The 19,981-nt window shown below is 39.3% G+C and overlaps 1 protein-coding gene across 2 annotated transcripts in view; it reads right to left on the minus strand.

The window, feature by feature from the left end:
• LOC123501976 overlaps positions 1-19,981 on the minus strand; it is a 62,580-nt gene that overhangs the window by 9,924 nt on the left and 32,675 nt on the right. For both annotated transcript variants that reach the window (XM_045251106.1, XM_045251105.1), the window contains exon 2: positions 6,986-7,118. In XM_045251106.1, the coding sequence (XP_045107041.1) occupies positions 6,986-7,102 (117 nt within the window). In that variant the 5' untranslated portion in view covers positions 7,103-7,118. The remainder of the gene's footprint in view (positions 1-6,985; positions 7,119-19,981) is intronic.

The following is a 19,981-nucleotide window of genomic DNA, read 5'->3' on the forward strand; positions in this document are numbered from 1 at the left end:
ATGGTGGGGTAATGAAGAGACGAGGAGGAATGGTAGAAGAAAGAAGGGATGGTAAAGAGAGAGAGAGAGAGAGAGAGAGAGAGAGAGAGAATGTGTGTGTGTGTGTGTGTGTTTCACTGTTTGATCTGCTGCAGTTTCTGACGAGACAGCCAGACGTTACCCTACGGAACGAGCTCAGAGCTCATTATTTCCGATCTTGGGATAGGTCTGAGACCAGGCACACACCACACACCGGGACAACAAGGTCACAACTCCTCGATTTATATCCCGTACCTACTCACTACTAGGTGAACAGGGGCTACACGTGAAAGGAGACACACCCAAATATCTCCACCCGGCCGGGGAATCGAACCCCGGTCCTCTGGCTTGTGAAGCCAGCGCTCTAACCACTGAGCTACCGGGCGTGTGTGTGTGTGACTGTGTGTGTGTATGTGTGCGTGGGTGGGTTCTATCACTTTCAGTTTTAAGATTATTAAAAATGTCGGTTTACTAATACTACTACTACTACTACAACCACTACTACCACTCCTACCAATACACACTAATATTCACTAACACAACGCAAAATCAGTCAATCACAAGTATAAAAAAGAAACACACAAAAACAACAGAAACAAGAATAAAAAATGGACTACAAAAAAAAAAAAAGAGCAGGACGAAAAAAAATAAGAAAATGAATGACCAAGAGCAAACAAAAAAAAAAAAAAAAAAAAAAAAAAAACAGCTAATCCCAAAAACTGCCACCCTGACTTACCCCATTTTCCGTAGCTTCCACTTTCTTTTTTCCAGAGGTGCTTTGTGGGAGGACTAAGACAAAAGAGCAACACCAAGACGTATGACGCAATCTCCCTTCCTCTCCGCCCTATATTGACTGTAAATTGGGGAAGGCAAGGTGAAGGAGCACCTCACCTTGGCCGGGATTTACTCGAGGTACTGGAGCGAGGGATGGACGAGGATGAAAGGTGAAGGCGAAGGAAGCAATGAGGGAAGGAAAGAAGGAAGGAAGGAGCGAAGGCCAAAGTGAAAGGTTATTGGGTGAGAGTGAAGGAATGAGGAGGCAGGGATGAGAGAGAGAGAGAGAGAGAGAGAGAGAGAGAGAGAGAGAGAGAGAGAGAGAGAGAGAGTGTGTGTGTGTGTGTGTGTGTGTGTGTTTAAGGGGCCGAAACGTACAAAGGGTTCTTTTTTTTTTTTTTGCGTTTAAAAGAAGAACATATAGAAGAAGAAGACGAAGAAGAAAAAGAAGAAGAAGAAGAAGAAGAAGAAGAAGAAGAAGAAGAAGAAGAAGAAGAAGAAGAAGAAGAAGAAGAAGATGATGATGATGATGATGATGAAGAAGAAAAGAAAGAAAGAAAAATGTTACAGAGAAAGATCGACAACAACAACAACAACAACAACAACAACAACAACAACAACAACAACAAAGAGACAATAGCAACAACATCAGAGAGAGAGAGAGAGAGAGAGAGAGAGAGAGAGAGAGAGAGAGAGAGATTGGACAGTGGCGAAGTTATGGCGCCGTAACAAGGGAGTCGTACAGCGTAGCCCTTGATCACGAGAAACCTCAGTTACTCAAAACATAGGATAAACAAATACACGTCCGTTGAGATGTCAGTCACTTGGAAAACAGATCAACGTATATTAAAAAAATGGACTCTTTTCTGCAATTTTTTTTCTCCTAGTTGTCTTTGTAAACTTTTCGCCACTAATATAAATGGAAAGGTAGACAAGTAAATTAATAGGTAACACACTCACGAACTGAATAGGTAAATACATAAATGAATAAAATGTAAAGATTTTCTATTTCTCTCTTTATTCCCTTTCTGTTTTCTTTTCTTACCTTTCAATTTACCTATCAAAAAAAACCAACAAAGAAAAAATAAAGGAAGCAAAACAAATCAGAAAGGAAAACACAATACACTGCAATTCCCCGTAAAACATAAATAGATATTAAAAATAAATCTGAAAAATACACAAAAAACAGAAAGAATAACCAAAACCAACACATTTTAAAACCACAAAAACCTTCCAGCAATTCTTCAGTCCGCAATACAAACAACAAACACGTCTCCACATTAAGAACAATACCCAATGAACGAATATATACCCAGTCTCTAAAACGTAAACCCTCAGATAACGAGTAATTTTTCCTCAGTGCTCAGTATAAACAAGCCCAGAAGCCGTCTATCCCTCAGCACACTGCCATCATAATCCCCTTCTGTTCTGCCAATCTCGACTCGCCAAGATTTATAAGCCAAAGGAGCATTAGTCTTCTTACGTCTACACACCACCTTCTAGAGAGAGACAGAGAGAGGGAGAGGGTAAGGGATGGGAGAGAGAAAAGGAGGGAGAGGAGAGACGGGAAGGGGATGAAAGATAAAATGAGGATAGAAATAGAAGAGGAAAGAGGATGAAGAAAAGAAGAGTGAAAATATAAAAAGAAGGAAAAGGAAGAAAAGGAAAAGTAGAAAAATAAAGTAAAAAGGAAGAAAAGAGAAAAAGTAAATAAAATGTAGAAAACTAAGGAATGGAAAAACTAAAAGAAAAAAAAGAGAAAAAAAGAGGAGGAGGAGGAGGACACAGAGGAAAAGAAGAAAGAAGAATATGAGAAGAAGGAAGAGAAAAAGATTATCATTACTAAACCAACCAATCCATCTATCTATCCATTTATCTAGCTTATAAAAAAAACATTTATTTATCTGCCTATCTACTTAACAACAAACCATCACTCAGTCAATCTATCCACTTACCAACCTATTAGCCCCTTCAGAACCATGACGCCTTTCCATATTCATTCTGCTTACTATTCTATGATTTTATACAACTTCAGAAACTTATGTGGGGATTTAAATAGTGAAGACAGTGGCCATTAATCTTCTGAACTCCATAGACCCTTCCTAATGTCAATAAAATGGTCTAATCGTGCAGAAATCTCAAGATAAAAATGTGTCCCAGTACTGAAGGGGTTAATCGGTCTATCCATCTACCTGCCTCGTTACCACCAAGGGTCTTCCCACGAACACTCCAAGCAATCAGCAAAGGAAGTCAGAAAGTCAGCACACGCAACTCAGATCAGCGTCGACGTTGAAGGAGGAATCACAGCGTAATTGGTGTCCGGCGGGGTAAGAGAGAGAGAGAGAGAGAGAGAGAGAGAGAGAGAGAGAGAGAGAGAGCAGTTAGCAGTATTTCTTGTGATCCTTTGGGATAAACTTTCGCTCGTTACTTCTTGCTTTCCTCACTGGTGCTTTTTTCTTTCTCTCTCTCTCTCTCTCTCTCTCTCTCTCTCTCTCTCTCTCTCTCTCTCTCTACGCTTTTCGCAATTTGAATTCAGCCTCACTTTCACGCGGCACAAAAGTAGCGGTGTTTAGGTGGTAGTAAGAGAGAGTTCCGGGAATGTTTGTGAAAGTAATCCATTCACGTAATTATTCTTTCACTGGAACTCTAATACCACCACACTGCTTCTCTCTCTTCCTCTTTTTTTTTTCTCTCCTTCGGCTGAAAAAGGTTTTGAAAGTTCTGTTTTCTTTTTTTCTCTCTTTGCGTCCGGTTCGAGAGAAGTAGAGATGCGCCGAAGAGTGTCATTACGTATGTACATTCCTTACTGTGTTTCGAAATGTGCAGTAAACTTAGGCTTGTGTTTCTACCAGCCTTGTGAAATTGCGAGGTATTGGATTATCCCAAGGAAAATAAAATATGAAAAACAACTGCTTTTGTGTGTGTGTGTATGTGTGTGTGTGTGTGTGTGTGTGTGTGTGTGTGTGTGTGTGTGTGTGTGTGTGTGTGTGTGTGTGTGTGTGTGTGTGTGTGTGTGTGTGTGTGTGTGTGTGTGTGTGTGTGTGTGTGTTTGTGCGTGTGTGTATGTGTGTGTTTTGCTTCGAGACAAAACCATTTTCATATTTCGAAGCATACTCGTACGTTAAACTGGTGCATTAATTTGAGGGAAAGTCCTTGATTAAACTAAAAGTCTCAGAAAATTGAAATAAAAACAGCACAGTATCCCAACATTGCTTTTGTTTTTGTTTAGTTTTTCTGGCGTGGGGAGCGGGAGGGCTTTTATCTCTAGGCAAGAATACTAAAATATCAAAAATGTTTCAGTCAAATTTCTAAACGTGTGGCGAAGTAACTAACACTTCCATTTCTAACAAAACCTTTATTTTATTTACCATTGATCGGATTACAAAAATCTTAGAAACATCTCAGCATTACTGTCTTGCTTTACGTGCATTTGTTTTTGTAGAATACTAGAACAGCAGCACATTTCAGTTCAGTTCAGCTATATCCGCTAAATGAGTAATTGTATTTCTGACAAACCCTTGCTGAATTTCACGTTATCATTATTATCCAAAGAAAAAACGTGTGTGTGCGTGTGTGTAATTCACTGTTTGATCTGCTGCAGTCTCTGACGAGACAGCCAGACGTTACCCTACGGAACGAGCTCAGAGCTCATTATTTCCGATCTTCGGATAGGTCTGAGACCAGGCACACACCACACACCGGGACAACAAGGTCACAACTCCTCGATTCACATCCCGTACCTACTCACTACTAGGTGAACAGGGGCTACACGTGAAAGGAGACACACCCAAATATCTCCACCCGGCCGGGGAATCGAACCCCGGTCCTCTGGCTTGTGAAGCCAGTGCTCTAACCACTGAGCTACCGGGCCGTGTGTGTGTGTGTGTGTGTGTGTGTGTGTGCCTATGTATGTATGTGTGTTTTGTGTGTGTGTGTGTGTGTGTGTGTGTGTGTGTGTGTGTGTGTGTGGGTGGGTAAGTTTCTGCATCACAATATTCCCATCGTATTCTTCTTTATGGTAATCGAGCATTCGTATTTCTTCCAAACACCCTTTTCTAATTTTCTCTCACAACACCTTTCCAATCTGCCACTACAATGGAAAACACGAGCTTAAATATAATGAAAAAAAAAAAACCGTGTAACTCCAATCAGAGACTTTAGAAATCAGTCGAGGTGAGATGAAGTGTTTCAGAATACGGTTTACTCACCTGGTTTACTCACCTGGTTAGCTACCCTTAGCTCCCAAACCAGAAAAATACAATGAAGAGTAGGAAAAAGGTAGCTAGGAAAATGGGTACGCCTGTCAACTTTAAATGTAGATTACTGGATGATTGTAACAAACTGTGAGTGGACTGGAATGTGTACCCATTGAAACTGTTCAGAAATGCAGGATATATTATTGTGCAGCAAACAGCAGCACATGTGTGTATGCATATTACTCCACAAAGTCGTACAGAATGTCGCCTAAATGACTGTGAAGGGCTGATTTGAAGGATGGCAGCGAGTTCAGAGCAACAACATGGTCAGGCAAAGAATTCCATAAACGGACACACCGGAATGAGAAAATCGAGATCTAAGATCCACTGAACTGTACTGGTGAGCTAATTTAAAACGGTGTCCACGAGTATGTGCATGTGGTGTTGTGATGAATAAATCTTCGGGAGAGATAGAACACTCAGAGTGGAAGATCTTCCAGTACTTTATTATGTCAGCACGAGTAAGGCGTCCACGTACAGAGTAGAGGTCAAGAGCTAACAAACGCTCTTTGTAGGACAGTCCAGTCATTCCGTCTATGTGTCGAGTCCACGACCTCTGAACACTTTCTAGCATCTTTAGGTCTCCAAGATAACATGTGTTCCATAGGCATGAACAGTATTCTAGTAGTGGTCTTACATGTGTAATAAACAGATTTAGCATAAAATTCTGTGATCTACAAATAGTTGCTTTTAGTAAATTTGCTGCCAGACCTGCAGCCTTGTTAACTGTAGTTTTTATGTGCATGTGGAAGCGTAAAGAAGTGTCAACCAGTACACCAAGATCCTTGTGGGCATTAACCTTTTGTATATCTGTACTATTGAGTGAGTAGGTGTTATATGGGCCTATGTCTTGCTCTGGAAAAGTGCCTCTGTTGAATCTCAGTGTGACACACTTATCTATATTTAAAGAAAGCCCCCAGGAGTTTGATATTCTATATATAGAGTTGATATCACGTTGGCAGTTAGATATGTCAACAACTGTGTGGGTGTGCGGCAAGTTACGAATGGGCAGATCGTCAGCAAATATTTTGCAATCACTCTTTATGTAAGACGGTAAGTGGTTTACATAGATAATAAAAAGTAAAGGACCGAGAACTGAACCCTGGAGTACTCCACTGGGGATTAACCTGTGACTGCTTGGGACGCCTATAACAGAAACAGACATTATTCGCTGAGTGAGGAAGTCTTTGATCCACTGTAGGAGGAAAAGATACGGCGAGTAAATAACAATCTCACAATCTGCCATTAGAACCGCAAAAACACAATTAAGAAACAGTGTAACTCCAATTTGAGTCCTTAGAAAAATAGAAGTGGTGCTGAGAAGAGCTGCAGAATTCTCGTACGTCAGCTGAGAAAAAGGTGAATGAGTCTGTGAGTGAGTTTGAGTCTCCCATCACGCGTTCTGTGTTCTTGGGAAGGTGTTTCCTCCCTCCCTCATGCAAGTTTGAAGGTTCATGAAAGGAAGATGAGCGTGCAGAGTCAAACCTTGCGTCGGCCAGTTTTCTGTTTTCACTTCCTAACCAAACATTTATTGATCTGTGTTAGTGTTGCTAGTGGTGTTAGTAGTAGTAGTAGTAGTAGTAGTAGTAGTAGTAGTAGTAGTAGTAGTAGCAGTAGCAGTAGCAGTAGTAGTAGTAGTAGTAACAGTAGTAGCCTTAGTAGTAGTAGTGGTGATGGTGATGGTGGTGGTGGCAGTAGTAGTAGTAGTAGTAGTAGTAGTAGTAGTAGTAGTAGTAGTAGTAGCAGTAAAAATAGTGGTAGTGGTAGTAGTAGTAGTAGTAGTAGTAGTAGTAGTAGTAGTAGTAGTAGTAGTAGTAGTAGTAGAAGCAACAGCAGTAGGAAGAGGAGGAAATAGAGAATAGGCACAAAACAAATGACTTCATCCTTACAATCTTACCACCAACAGCCAGGAAGGAACCACCACCACACATGCTTACCTCCTCCTCTGCTTCCCTTGTACTCTGCTCGCTAATCCCAAGAGGAATCACCGGAACGCACCATGGCACCGTTGATGACAGGCCGGCCCTCTCAAAGCTAAGGCAATAACTGTCCATCACGCCTCACTACACGCTGTTGAAAGGAAGAGAAAGTCCTTCAGTATGCCAAAAGAAACACAGCAATTTCGCCCATCTACTAATAACACTTCCCTTCAGCCTTGGTCAAAGTGGCGCGGTCAGTTTTAAAGATTAATTTCCAGAGACGACATTTAAACTAGAAGTAATTGAGTGGTTCAAAAAACACATCGATAAAATTAACTATTTGTCTCGGATTTCTTGTTTCTTTGCTTTAGAGTATGACATTCGAAGACATTACTGATATAAATACTGGTATGAAAATTATTTCAAACTCTCTTAATTAACTTATCTTATTCCTTTATGAACGTGTCTGGATTTACTCAAAATATCGACGCAAAACTGCCATTGCCAATTAGAAGGTTAAACACTTGATGAATAGCTAATCCAGGGAGATCGATGAGAGAGAGAGAGAGAGAGAGAGAGAGAGAGAGAGAGAGAGAGAGAGAGAGAGAGAGAGAGAGAGAGAGAGAGAGAGAATTAAAAAACTGAAATGTTTAATTTAATCTAATTTCATCATTGGAAATGGAGATTAAAATCCACTTCCTCTTGTACATATAATCAGTAAAACGGAGAAGAAAGAAAGTATCTGAAAATCTTCCTCTAATCTGGCCAGAGAAATTACCAACAGTCACGCAAACAAGCCAAAAACACCTCTCTCTCTCTCTCTCTCTCTCTCTCTCTCTCTCTCTCTCTCTCTCTCTCTCCACAATCACCAGTCAGGAGCGGCAACATTCGCCCAGACACACGAGGAATATTAAGTAACGGAAGTCGATAAAGGCTAATGCAGGCCGTCCCGCCGCGAGCCGTCTCAACCTGAGCTGATGGGCGAAAGTAATCTCATAAAAAGGTGAACCCAATGAATATTTCACAAAGGGCACTAATTTTTCACGGCCGCCTTTTTCCTCCAGCGTGTTTGCCTCCGCTGCTGCAAGGCGCCGGATGCAAGACTGGTGTTTCTTTGGCATAGTTTATGTATCTTTCTTTTATTAATTTATTTTGTACTGGTTTTTATTGGTTTATTTGATATATTTTTGGGAGGTTCGACTTGGTTCATTTCAGTTTTTATTCTTTTTTTTTTGTATTCATGCACAGGATGGATTATGTTGTTTTGTTTCTTTTGTTTTTTTTTTTCTCTCTCTCTCTCTCTCTCTCTCTCTCTCTCTCTCTCTCTCTCTCTCTCTCTCTCTCTCTCCGTGGGAGTCGATGTTATTGTCGTTGTTATTGTTGTTGCTGTTGCTTTGCTGTTGTTGTTGTTATTGTTGTTGTTGCTGTTGTTCTTGTTCTTATTGTTCTTGATATTCTTCATGTTCGTTCATCTCTCTCTCTCTCTCTCTCTCTCTCTCTCTCTCTCTCTCTCTCTCAGGTGCGTGTAGGGTCACAGAGAAGACAAGCAGGCATGTAAGCAGGCAGGCGGGAAGGCAAGCAAGCGGTCAGGTAGGCAAGGTAAGGCCAGGTAAGTTATAATCTGCAGGAAGGGAGTCACGCAAATAGGTAACCTGTAATTAGGGCGATTACGTGAGTGTTGCAGCTGTTATTGTTGTTATTGGTGCTGCCGCTGTTGGTCATTGTTTGTTCTTGGGGAAGCAAAATGAATACAAAGGAATACAAATAAGTGAGAATAAAAAAAAAAAAGGAGAAACGTAAAATTGTAGTAGTTTTGAGATTATTACCAGACATTTTGAGGAAGATGGAGAAAAAGGAAGGCAAACGAATACAAAGGAGTATAAATGAATAATAAACAGTAATACATTTTGAGGTTCTGATTACACTTTTTGGATAATTGTGTATCATTAAGGGGTAGTGGAGGAGGAGGAGAAGGAGGAGGAAGAGGAAGAGGAAGAGGAAGAGGAGGAGGAGGAGGAGGAGGAGGAGGAGGAGGAGGAGGAAGGAGATGATGTCCTAGAGAAAGAGAAGACAAAAGAGATGAAAATGAAAGAATTAAATTATACGAATAAAGAAGAACATGATAAAATGAAAGGGGAAAGAGAACTAGAAGAAGAAAAATGAAGAGGAGGAGTAGCTAGGGAAAAGGAAACAATAAGGAGAAAAAAAAGAAAATAGTGATGACAAAAGTGATGACAAGAGTAATATAAGAAAGAGGAGTAAATAAAAGGAACACATTATTCAAAGTAAGTGAAGAGGTATAGAAAATATGAAACAGAGGAAGAAAGAGAAATGGAAAGGAAACAGTAATGAGAGGAAAGTTATTCAATAAAGACGGAAGAACAAAAGGAAGGCAATAATGATAATAAGAGAAAAGTTAGAGAAAATATGAAATGGAGGAAGAGAGAAGTCATGTTAAAGCTAAATAATAACAAGAACAAGAAGAAAAACAAGAACAAAAAAAAAGAATAAGAACAACAACAACAACAGCAATGAGAAAAAAACCAAGAACAAGAAGAACAAAAACAAGAACAAGAACAAAAACGAGAAAAGAAAAGAACAAGAACAAGAAAAAGAAGAAAAAAGGCAAGAAGAAGAAAAAAGGATTGATTTTCATGATGATAATGATAACAAAAATGATAATGATAATGATCATAACGATGATGATGATGATGATGATAAAGATATGATGATGATGACAATGATGATGAGAATTAGCTTGGATTTCATAACTAAGGAAAAGGAAATGAAGAAATTAGAAACAAATGCAGAAAGGAGAGAGAAAAACTGAGAAAAAAAACTAAAAGAATGCGAAGGAAACAAAGAGAGAGAAAATAAGAGAAATAAAAGAACAAAAGACGAAGGAGGAAAGAAAATAAAGAAAGACTGAAGGGAAGAAAGAAAGGAGGAAGCAAATTAAGCAAGAGGAGGAAGTTTATTGACACTAATCTTATTTTTACCTCTTCTCTTCTTACAGTCATTCTTTCCTTTCCCATCTCCTCCTCCTCCTCCTCCTCCTCCTCCTCCTCCTCCTCCTCTTCCTCCTCCTCCTCCTCCTATTCCTCCTTCACTTCCTCCTCCTCCTTTTCCTCATTCTCTTCCGCCTTCTCACATTTTCTCGTTCTTACAAGTTCAAAGTCAAGATTATGTTTCTGTCATATGAGTGTGTGTGTGTGTGTGTGTGTGTGTGTGTGTGTGTGTGTGTGTGTGTGTGTGTGTGTGTGTGTGTGTGTGTGTGTGTGTGTGTGTGTGTGTGTGTGTGTGTGTGTGTGTGTGTGTGTGTGTGTGTGTGTGTGTGTGTGTGTGTGTGTGTGTGTGTGTGTGTGTGTGTGTGTGTGTGTGTGTGTGTGTGTGTGTGTGTGTGTGTGTGTGTGTGTGTGTGTGTGTGTGTGTGTGTGTGTGTGTGTGTGTGTGTGTGTCCCATTTATTATTGTTGTTGTTGTTGTCGTTTAATGGAGAAAAATCTGGAAGCCACAAAAGAAAAAAAAATTCAAACACACACAAAAACAAACTGTGGATGTTTTATGGCCTGGATATGCTCTCTCTCTCTCTCTCTCTCTCTCTCTCTCTCTCTCTCTCTCTCTCTCTCTCTCTCTCTCACACACACACACACACACACACACATTCCTTTTATCCTTCACTTCCTTCTCCTCCTACTACTTCTCCTCCTCCTCCTCCTCCTCCTCCTCCTCCTCCTCCTCCTCCTCCTCCTCCTCCTCCCTTCTTTCTCCTCCTCCTCCTATCTTTTTTATTCATTTCCCCTCCTCCATCTCTCCTTCCACCTTTCCTTTAACTCCTCTCACTGTTTCTTCTTTTCCACCTTTCTTCTATCAATCATTCTGCTCCCTCAAATTTTACTTTTCTCTCTCTCTCTCTCTCTCTCTCTCTCTCTCTCTCTCTCTCTCTCTCTCTCTCTCTCTCTCTCTCTCTCTCTCTCTCTCTCTCTGTCAAGACATATCGTGGGGCAACAAGAGAATGGAGAAAAAATAGGGAAGAATCATGAGAGCGAAGTCTGTCATTTGCAGAGGTTGGCAGCACAGCAAGGTAAAGAAAGATTCCTGCCGGTGGTTATACAGGCGATGGGAGACAGGACGAGACCAGGGCCAGGAAGCGTGCATGATTGATCGCAACGAGAGAATACTTGGCGATTAGTACGGAGGGAGAAGCTAATGGAAATATGCATCGGGTTCTCCTGAGTGATTGAAGACTTAGAGGGACAAGTATGGCGTGGTTCTTAGTGTCAGCCTTGGTGGTGAATGTTCAGGTTTAGTGCTTGTAAATTTGAATGAGTTGAAAGGTATTTATTTAATGGTGTTTTGCATATTGTGAAGGGAGTGAAGTGGTGGTGGTGTTGTTGGTGGTGAGGAGAGAGGGAGGGAGGGAGGTGGGGAGGAGAGAGAGAGAGAGAGAGAGAGAGAGAGAGAGAGAGAGAGAGAGAGAGAGAGAGAGAGAGAGAGAGAGAGAGAGAGAGAGAGAGAGAGAGAGAGAGAGAGAGAGAGAGAGAATACATAAAAGAAGAGGTAGAAGAAAAATAAAAGACAAAAACATAAATTAGTCCACGTGTCAATCTGCTTAAACACGAAAAAATAACAAGAAAAAGAGATGAAAAGAAAAAGAAACGAGAAGAAAACAGAAGAAAAAGGAGCAAGAGAGAAGAAAAGGGGCAAAAGAAAAAAAAACACAGTAGAAGGAAAACCACAAAAGGAATAGGGATGGAGGAAAATGGAGGAAAATGGAGGAGACAGCGGGAGGGAGACACACAAGATGCCACAAAAAGGAGGGAGGAAACAGACAAATTGAGGGAAAAAGATGGAGACAGGCAGAGAGATGGTGACTGAAGGAGGAGGACAAACACTGAGGAATAAAGGGAAAAAGGAAGAGAGAGAGAGAGAGAGAGAGAGAGAGAGAGAGAGAGAGAGAGAGAGAGAGAGAGAGAGAGAGAATTACATAGCAAGTTTAAAATAGAGACTAAATGAAAAAACAGCAATAGAAATGAGTCAACGTAGATTTAGCGTTAGAGAGAGAGAGAGAGAGAGAGAGAGAGAGAGAGAGAGAGAGAGAGAGAGAGAGTTGGTGGGGATGGGTAACAATAGCATAATTTTACCTAATTTAACATCACGTAAGTTAATTCAATATATACTAACTTAACATAACAAAAACATAAACTGATTCAATGTAACCTAACTTAATGTAACTTAACTTAATATTACTCTAACAAAATCTAACTTAATCTAACTTAACCAAACTTAACCCAACTTAATCAAACCTTATCGTAACCTAACTTAACCCCTTCAGTACTAGAACAGATTTTTACCTTTCAGATTTGTGTACGATTAGATCATTTTATTGACATTACGATGTGTCTATGGAGGTCAGAAGATTAACCCCTTGAGCACCATGAGGCATTTCCATATTCATTCGCTTACTATTTGGTGATTTTATACAACAGAAATTCATGTGGGGATTTAAATAGTGAAGACTGGCGATTAATCTTCTGACCTCCATAGACTCTTCCTAATGTCATTAAAATAGTCCAATCGTACACAAATCTCAAGGTAAAAATGTGCTCCAGTATTGAAGGAGTTAATGGCCACAGTTTTCACTATTTTAATACCCCAACATAAGTTTCTGAAGCTGTATAAGATCAAATAGTAAGAGGAATTATTATGGAAACGTGTGACGGTACTTAAGCTAACAATCTAAAGAAATCTAACCTATAACTGCTCACAACAATCCATGACCAATCTTAATCTAGATGAACGTAGCCTGAACCAAACCTAACCCAACCTAACCTAACCTAAACCAAGCTGTAAGACGTGCCAGAAAGTGTTTATGTATAAGAGGAGGCATAAAAATTGAATAAATAAAAGAAAATTAGGGAAATGTAGGTGGCGACTATTGTAAAAAAGAACGAAAGAAAACAGCCAGTTCTTGACATGTGATATTCATTGTTCAAGAGGACGTTTGTACTAGGAAATAATCTTCCACTCTCTCTCTCTCTCTCTCTCTCTCTCTCTCTCTCTCTCTCTCTCTCTCTCTCTCTCTCTCTCTCTCTCCAACGCTGAATCTCTGTTGACCCATTTCTATTTTTTTTTTTCGTTTGGGCTATTTTTTAAACTTGCTACCTCTCTCTCTCTCTCTCTCTCTCTCTCTCTCTCTCTCTCTCTCTCTCTCTCTCTCTCTTCCTTTATCTAATTTCATTCTACGACGTTTTAAACCTTCTGACAAGTTTTTAGTCTCTCTCTCTCTCTCTCTCTCTCTCTCTCTCTCTCTCTCTCTCTCTCTCTAGTCATTCTTTTCCTTTATCTAATTTCATTCTATGACATTTTAATCCTCCTATCAAGTTTTTTTTTTTTTTTTTTAATCTCCGTCGCCTTACAATAAAAGTAAAGGAAAGCAAAAGTACAAAACACTGGCCAAATAACACAAAACATTGCGAAACACTAATCGTAAACATCCGGAAAATTCTACACTGATCATCTAGAGGACGCGGAGTCACTTTTATAGCCTTGCGTGTTTGATTCATTTTTCTGTTCCTTATTTCTTCGTGTGTTAAATTTTCCTTCATTGTTCTGTCTTCTTTCCTTACTTCTTTTGTCCTCGTGAGCTTTGGAATGTCATCACAGCACTAAGGACGTTTGCTCTCTCACCATGACTGTTTTCAAGGGTCGTAGAGATGATTAGTCAGTTTTTTAAGAGTGTTTTCCCCGTTACAAATATAGAAATCTTATTAATCTGTCTCTGGAACGCGTGTAACCTCAATTTGATCCTTTTGAATGCATTGCGTCGTAAAAGTGCTTCAGAATATTATCTTGTCTCATGAACGTAAAAATGAACCAATGAGCTTTGTCTCGGATTTGGGCTAACCCCTTCAGTGCAGGAACGCGTTTTTTACCTTGAGTTTTGGGTATGATTAGATCATTTCATTTACATTAGGAAAGGATCTATGGAGGTCAGAAGATTAATAGCCAGAGTATTCACTATTTTAATGCTCCACATAAGTTTTTGTAGCAGTATAAAATTACCAAGAAGAAAACAGAATAAATATGAAAACCTGTCATGATATTGAAGAGGTTAAAGCTGCCGGCACAGTCGAATACCATAATCTAACAAAAAAGTGAAGTGAAATGAAGAGGCTGAAAAATGTTTTGACTGTCGTCACAATATTTAGAGAGAATACAAGCCATGGCAAAGTGGAAATAAAGAAGTAGGCAGGGAGTTCCAGAGTTTGTTTCCCGTTGCATGGCTGTGAATTGAAGAAAAGCTATTGTTGGTGGGAAGAACTTTTTGAGAGAGAGAGAGAGAGAGAGAGAGAGAGAGAGAGAGAGAGAGAGAGAGAGAGAGAGAGAAGCAAAGGAAAGGAAAACCTGGATGAATTTAACCCTTTCAGTAATGGGGACGGATTTTTACCTTGCTTTTGTGGGGTGTGATTAGACGATTTTATTTGCATTAGGAAGGGTCTATGGAGGTCAGAAGATTAATGGCCACAGTCTTCATTATTCTAATCCTCCACATAAGTTTCTGAAGCTGTATTGATTTCTACATAGTAAGCAGAATGAATATGAAAACGCGTCATGCTACTAAAGAGGTTGAACGAAAACAAGAAAACCAAGTAACAAAGGTCAGCTATCGTTAGTAGAAGGAGCACTTACAAGAAAAGGTTGTGACGAAGGATAAGAAGACTGGGAAAATAAACTAAACACAAACGAAATAAACATTCAAAAGGCCAGTTCCTAAAGGTGACTGCCCAAGAACATACACATACATACATACATACATACATACATACATACATACTATACACTATATAGACTACAGCTATCACTACTACAACAAAAATCAGGAAAAAAACATTCAAGAAACCATTTCCTATAGTGGACTGCCCAAGAATATACACATACATACATACGTACATACATACATACATACTATACACTACACTACAGCTACCACCATTACAACCAAAATCACGAAAATCATTACATTTCATACATCAAGACAAGGAAAAGCCATGTAAGGCAAGTAAAGGTAGAAAAAGCCACGGTACTGTAGAATAAAGTATGACAAGTTAAGATAAGACTGTATGACATAGACAAACAATTAAGGAATCCACAGAAAACAAAACGAAACAATAGTAAGATTAAACAGGACGAGAGAGAGAGAGAGAGAGAGAGAGAGAGAGAGAGAGAGAGAGAGAGAATAAGGTAAGGAAAGGAAGACATCCACCTCACCAATACCAACAAGAGAAGCATTCATTCTCGTTCTCTTTCGCTCCAGACGGAAAGAATAACTAACTGATAGGAACGTTACACAAACACTTCCCTTTGTCAGACACTGGGAGGGGATGATACACCCACACCAAAACAAAGAACTCATACCCTTTTGTTCGATAAGTTTAGATCTTCTTTACCTCTTTTTTTCTCCTCCTTTTCCTCCTCCTCCTCCTCCTTCTTCTTCTTCTTCTTCTTCTTCTTCTTCTTCTTCTTCCCTCCTCCTGCACCTAAAGGTTTTTCATTATTGACGTTCGATGGACTGTGTGTGTGTGTGTGTGTGTGTGTGTGTGTGTGTGTGTGTGTGTGTGTGTGTGTGTGTGTGTGTGTGTGTGTGTGTGTGTGTGTGTGTGTGTGTGTGTGTGTGTGTGTGTGTCCAGGTACAGAAATGTATTATTGGTGTTTCTGCTTTTCTGTCCATGTGTATCTCGTAGTCGTCTTTTTTTCTGTCTGTCTGTCTGTTTGTCTGTTCGTCTGTCTGTTTGTCCGTCTACATTTTCGTCTCGGCTATTCTGTCTCTCCCATTTTCTTATTTCCAGTCGCTGTCTATATTTTCGTCTGTTTTTCTGTCACTGTTTCTATTCTCGTCTACCTTTTCGACTCTCTCTCTCTCTCTCTCTCTCTCTCTCTCTCTCTCTCTCTCTCTCTCTCTCTCTCTACAAACCAGACAAACCAGACAAAAATACAATTCACACACACACACACACACACACACACACACACACACACACACACACACACACACACACACAATTACAGTTCTCCAGCCCCTTCCCAAAGAAAAAAGAATTGCACCACTACTAATGTTCTTCCTCCAGCGCCACAACCAACATTCATCAGAAGCAAACACACACGTACTAATGATCTGACGTTTACGAGTTGCAAGCAGGGCAGCTCAGGTCAGGGCCTCCTCCTTCTCCTCCTCCTCTTCCTCCTCCTCCTCCAGCACCAGGTAGGCCAGGGGTGAGGGTCGAGAGCACAAGGGGGTGGGAACAGAGAAGAGTGTAAAAAGCAGTTCTCTGTAGAAGATTGGCCATTATTACTTGAGTTTTCTTTGGTAACTTGTGCTGAAAATTCCCTGAGTCCACTAAATGGTGGCGGTATTGTTGACTGAGAGAGAGAGAGAGAGAGAGAGAGAGAGAGAGAGAGAGAGAGAGAGAGAGAGAGAGAGAGAGAGAGAGAGAGAGAGAGAGAGAGAGAGAGAGTATCAGCAACACACACACACACACACACACACACACACACACACACTTACAAATGAAAACACACAATAGAGGTCGTCATAGCATATCAGATCCAGTGAAGCAGCGAGGAGGCTTATTAAAGGGATCCGGTCGTACTTAGAGAGGGTTTGATTCTCCTTAGTAGGATTTGCACCTTTATTTGCACTCCCTGATTAAAGAGAGCACGGGGAGAGCTAATGGCCTCCTCCTACTTAGAGTGAGAGAGAGAGAGAGAGAGAGAGAGAGAGAGAGAGAGAGAGAGAGAGAGAGAGAGAGAGAGAGAGAGCAGTGCGTGAATAGTGCTAGTGAAGTGAAAAGAACAGTGCTCCATTTACATGCTGACCATCTTGTATATTTTCTATTTTAAGTCTTGTAAATATTGTAGAGAAATAGATTGTAGTACCCTTAGAATAGGTAGCACACGACAGTGCGCCTTTGGGTACATGTTCTTCTGTATAAATTATGTTTAAATAAAAAAAAAAAAAGAGAGAGAGAGAGAGAGAGAGAGAGAGAGAGAGAGAGAGAGAGAGAGAGAGACAGACAGACAGACAGACAGACAGACAGACAGACAGACAGACAGACAGACAGACAGACAGACAGACAGACAGACAGACAGGAGAGACAGATTATTGGAAGGCATGTGTTCTCTAACGAGTTCTAAAATATAAAAAGAAAAAAACAACTACATAAGTTTTTATCACACACACACACACACACACACACACACACACACACACACACACACACACACACACACACACACACACACACACACACACACACGTTCAAATGTGAGAATATCAAGCTAGGAGCGATTTCACGAGCAAATATCTTCCCATCTTTTTTTAGCAGCCTTTATTCGCATTCCTCTGTACGTAACTGTGACATTTAACTCTCGCTTCTATGGACTCCTCGCATTAGCACCAATTTGCCAGGGCCGCCTCAGTGTTGGCTGGTAGGAAGTGTTGCTGTGTTTTTGGGAGCAGCAGAAAAAAAAATAATAAAAAGTGTTTTGTACGTAATATTTTTTGCCACTAGTGAGTTTTTTTTATATAGTTTACGTAAAAAAACTTCAGTTTATATCGGTTTTGTTACTTGCTTGTGTGTTTTCAAGTACTATATTTATTTTTTTTCTATCTATTGGTTAATTTTGTTTTATCTATTTATAGATTTGTTTGTGTGTGTATGTGTGTGTGAAAGTGATTGATCAAGGTCATAAAAATCAAGGATAGCAATCTTGTTCAATTTGCCATTCCAAAAAATGTTGGTGTCCAAAAATAGTAGCTCAGTTCTATTTCCGTTGTCTTGACACGTAGTCTTCTTTTAATTAAGTCATTTTATTGCCACTTCTCTTGCTAAACGGTTTATTGATATTCCTTTTCATAGACATTCGGTAACTCTGTTCTTTTACTCTTTTTGAAATAGTTAATTGATATTCTTTTGAAGTATTCGGTAAAGCTTCTCTTCTGAAAATAAATTCATACCATCTTTTTTAACACTTAATTGCCACTTATCTTTGATAAATCGTATTGGTATTCTTTTTTTGGAAACAGTTTATCGATATTCCTCTTGTGAAATTGACAAGCACTCCTCTTTTGAAACAGTTCACTGACTCCTCTTTTAAAAAAAACTCAAAACAGATTAGTTACACTCGTCTTTTGAAATGATTCATTAACCAATTCGGTACCAGGACAAGTTTTCATAGTCATTCGGGTTACTATTTGGCGATTTTACTTACTTATGTGAGGGATTAAAATAGTGAAGACTATGGTCATTAAACTTCCGACCTCCATAGATCCTTCCTGATGGAAATAAAATAGTGTAATGGCACCCAAATCTCATGGCAAAAAAATGCATCCCAATAATGAAGAGGTTAATACTTCTCTCTTGAAACAGTTCAGTTATTCTTTACTTTCGAAACAGTGCAAGTCATAGGAAGGAAGGAAAATAGAGCAGCATGTAGAGTTCACCACTGAAACGGATGAACAGGAGAGAGATCAACGCTGTCCACAGGTTGAGTAGGAGTCAAGGAGAGATAACAGTGAATTGCGATACATAGAGCTAATCGCCATCAGGGACAGATGTAACTAATAGTGGATACAGTAGACATAAAGTTACATATATATACATAGAATTACAAATATATAGAGTCCACAAAAGGCCGTGAACTCCAATATCACAAGCTTTTTTTTTTTATTTTAATTTTTCTTTTAGTTTATTTTATCATATTTTAGTTAGCTATTTGTCATATTTCATTTATTTATTTTTTTTACTATTTCCTGATCCTCGTGTAAGCTTTTATGAGTGTATCCGGCGCATACCTTTAGCGACGAGTAAAAGATTTCACGACATTATAAGAATATTACGCATTGAATTTCCCTCTTTTTCATTTTCCCTGCGTCCTAGAAATGCAGATAATTGTATTCATATATCTTTCGCTTCGACTGAGTGGTTCTTATAATGTACGTTCAATCATTTTTTCCTTATCTTATAATCATAGAACCTAAGTGTATCATGCATTTAATTTGCCTTCTTCTCGCATAACTTAAAAATATAGTTTGAGTTTATCATATATCTTTGGTTGACACTAGTTATTTTTCATCATTCAATCAAAGTCACTGTTTCTGATTACATGCACTACCTAGATATGTCGATTGCTATTTGTTCTTTATTTCTTTTTCGTTTCATTTTTTGCTATTTTTTTTTTTATTTCTTTGGCGTTTATTTATTTTTTTTCCATCTAACTGGCAGTGTTTTGTATTAGTTTCTAGTGAGTCTATTTTCTTGGCAGTGTTTTGTATTCGTTTCTAGTGTGTCTATTTTTCTTTCACAGCATTCTAACCACACCTATACTCTGCTGGGCATTTTATTCTCTTGCTTCCTCTTTTTTTTCCCTGTTATTTCACACATTTTTCCCTGTTTCTGTGTTGTTTATTGTCACTTTCACAGGAAATATGTTTCTTTATCATATTTTCAATTTTTGCGTCAGCCAGTGTCATGTCTCTCATAATATCTCCCCTCTCTCTTTTACTCATTCTTTCCTTTTTCCCCTTCCCTCAATTCCATCAAAGCATAATATAGAATACATAATACACAAAACATCTCTCTCTCTCTCTCTCTCTCTCTCTCTCTCTCTCTCTCTCTCTCTCTCTTAACCTATAATAAACAGCCTCGTAAAGGACAAAAGATCTGCTGTTGCAATTTGTTTATTCATTAAGTTAATATATCTCTCACATCATTGCAACAAACAAATATAATAATTGCCTCAAGAGAGTATAATCTAATGTGGTTATATGATTTGTTGTATTTTTTCTGATTTATTCATTTACTCCTTCATCTTTATTTCTATCTTCATCTATATATTTACCTATTTATCTTTCTTTTCATTAGAAACTCTAGTTGTGGTTGCACTGATTTCCAAGGGTGTTTATATGGTTTTAGTGATAGATTAGAAGCCATCTGCAGTACCAATGGGAGAAACA

Source organism: Portunus trituberculatus, chromosome 10 (genome assembly GCF_017591435.1).
Source record: "Portunus trituberculatus isolate SZX2019 chromosome 10, ASM1759143v1, whole genome shotgun sequence".
Lineage (NCBI taxonomy): Eukaryota > Metazoa > Arthropoda > Malacostraca > Decapoda > Portunidae > Portunus > Portunus trituberculatus.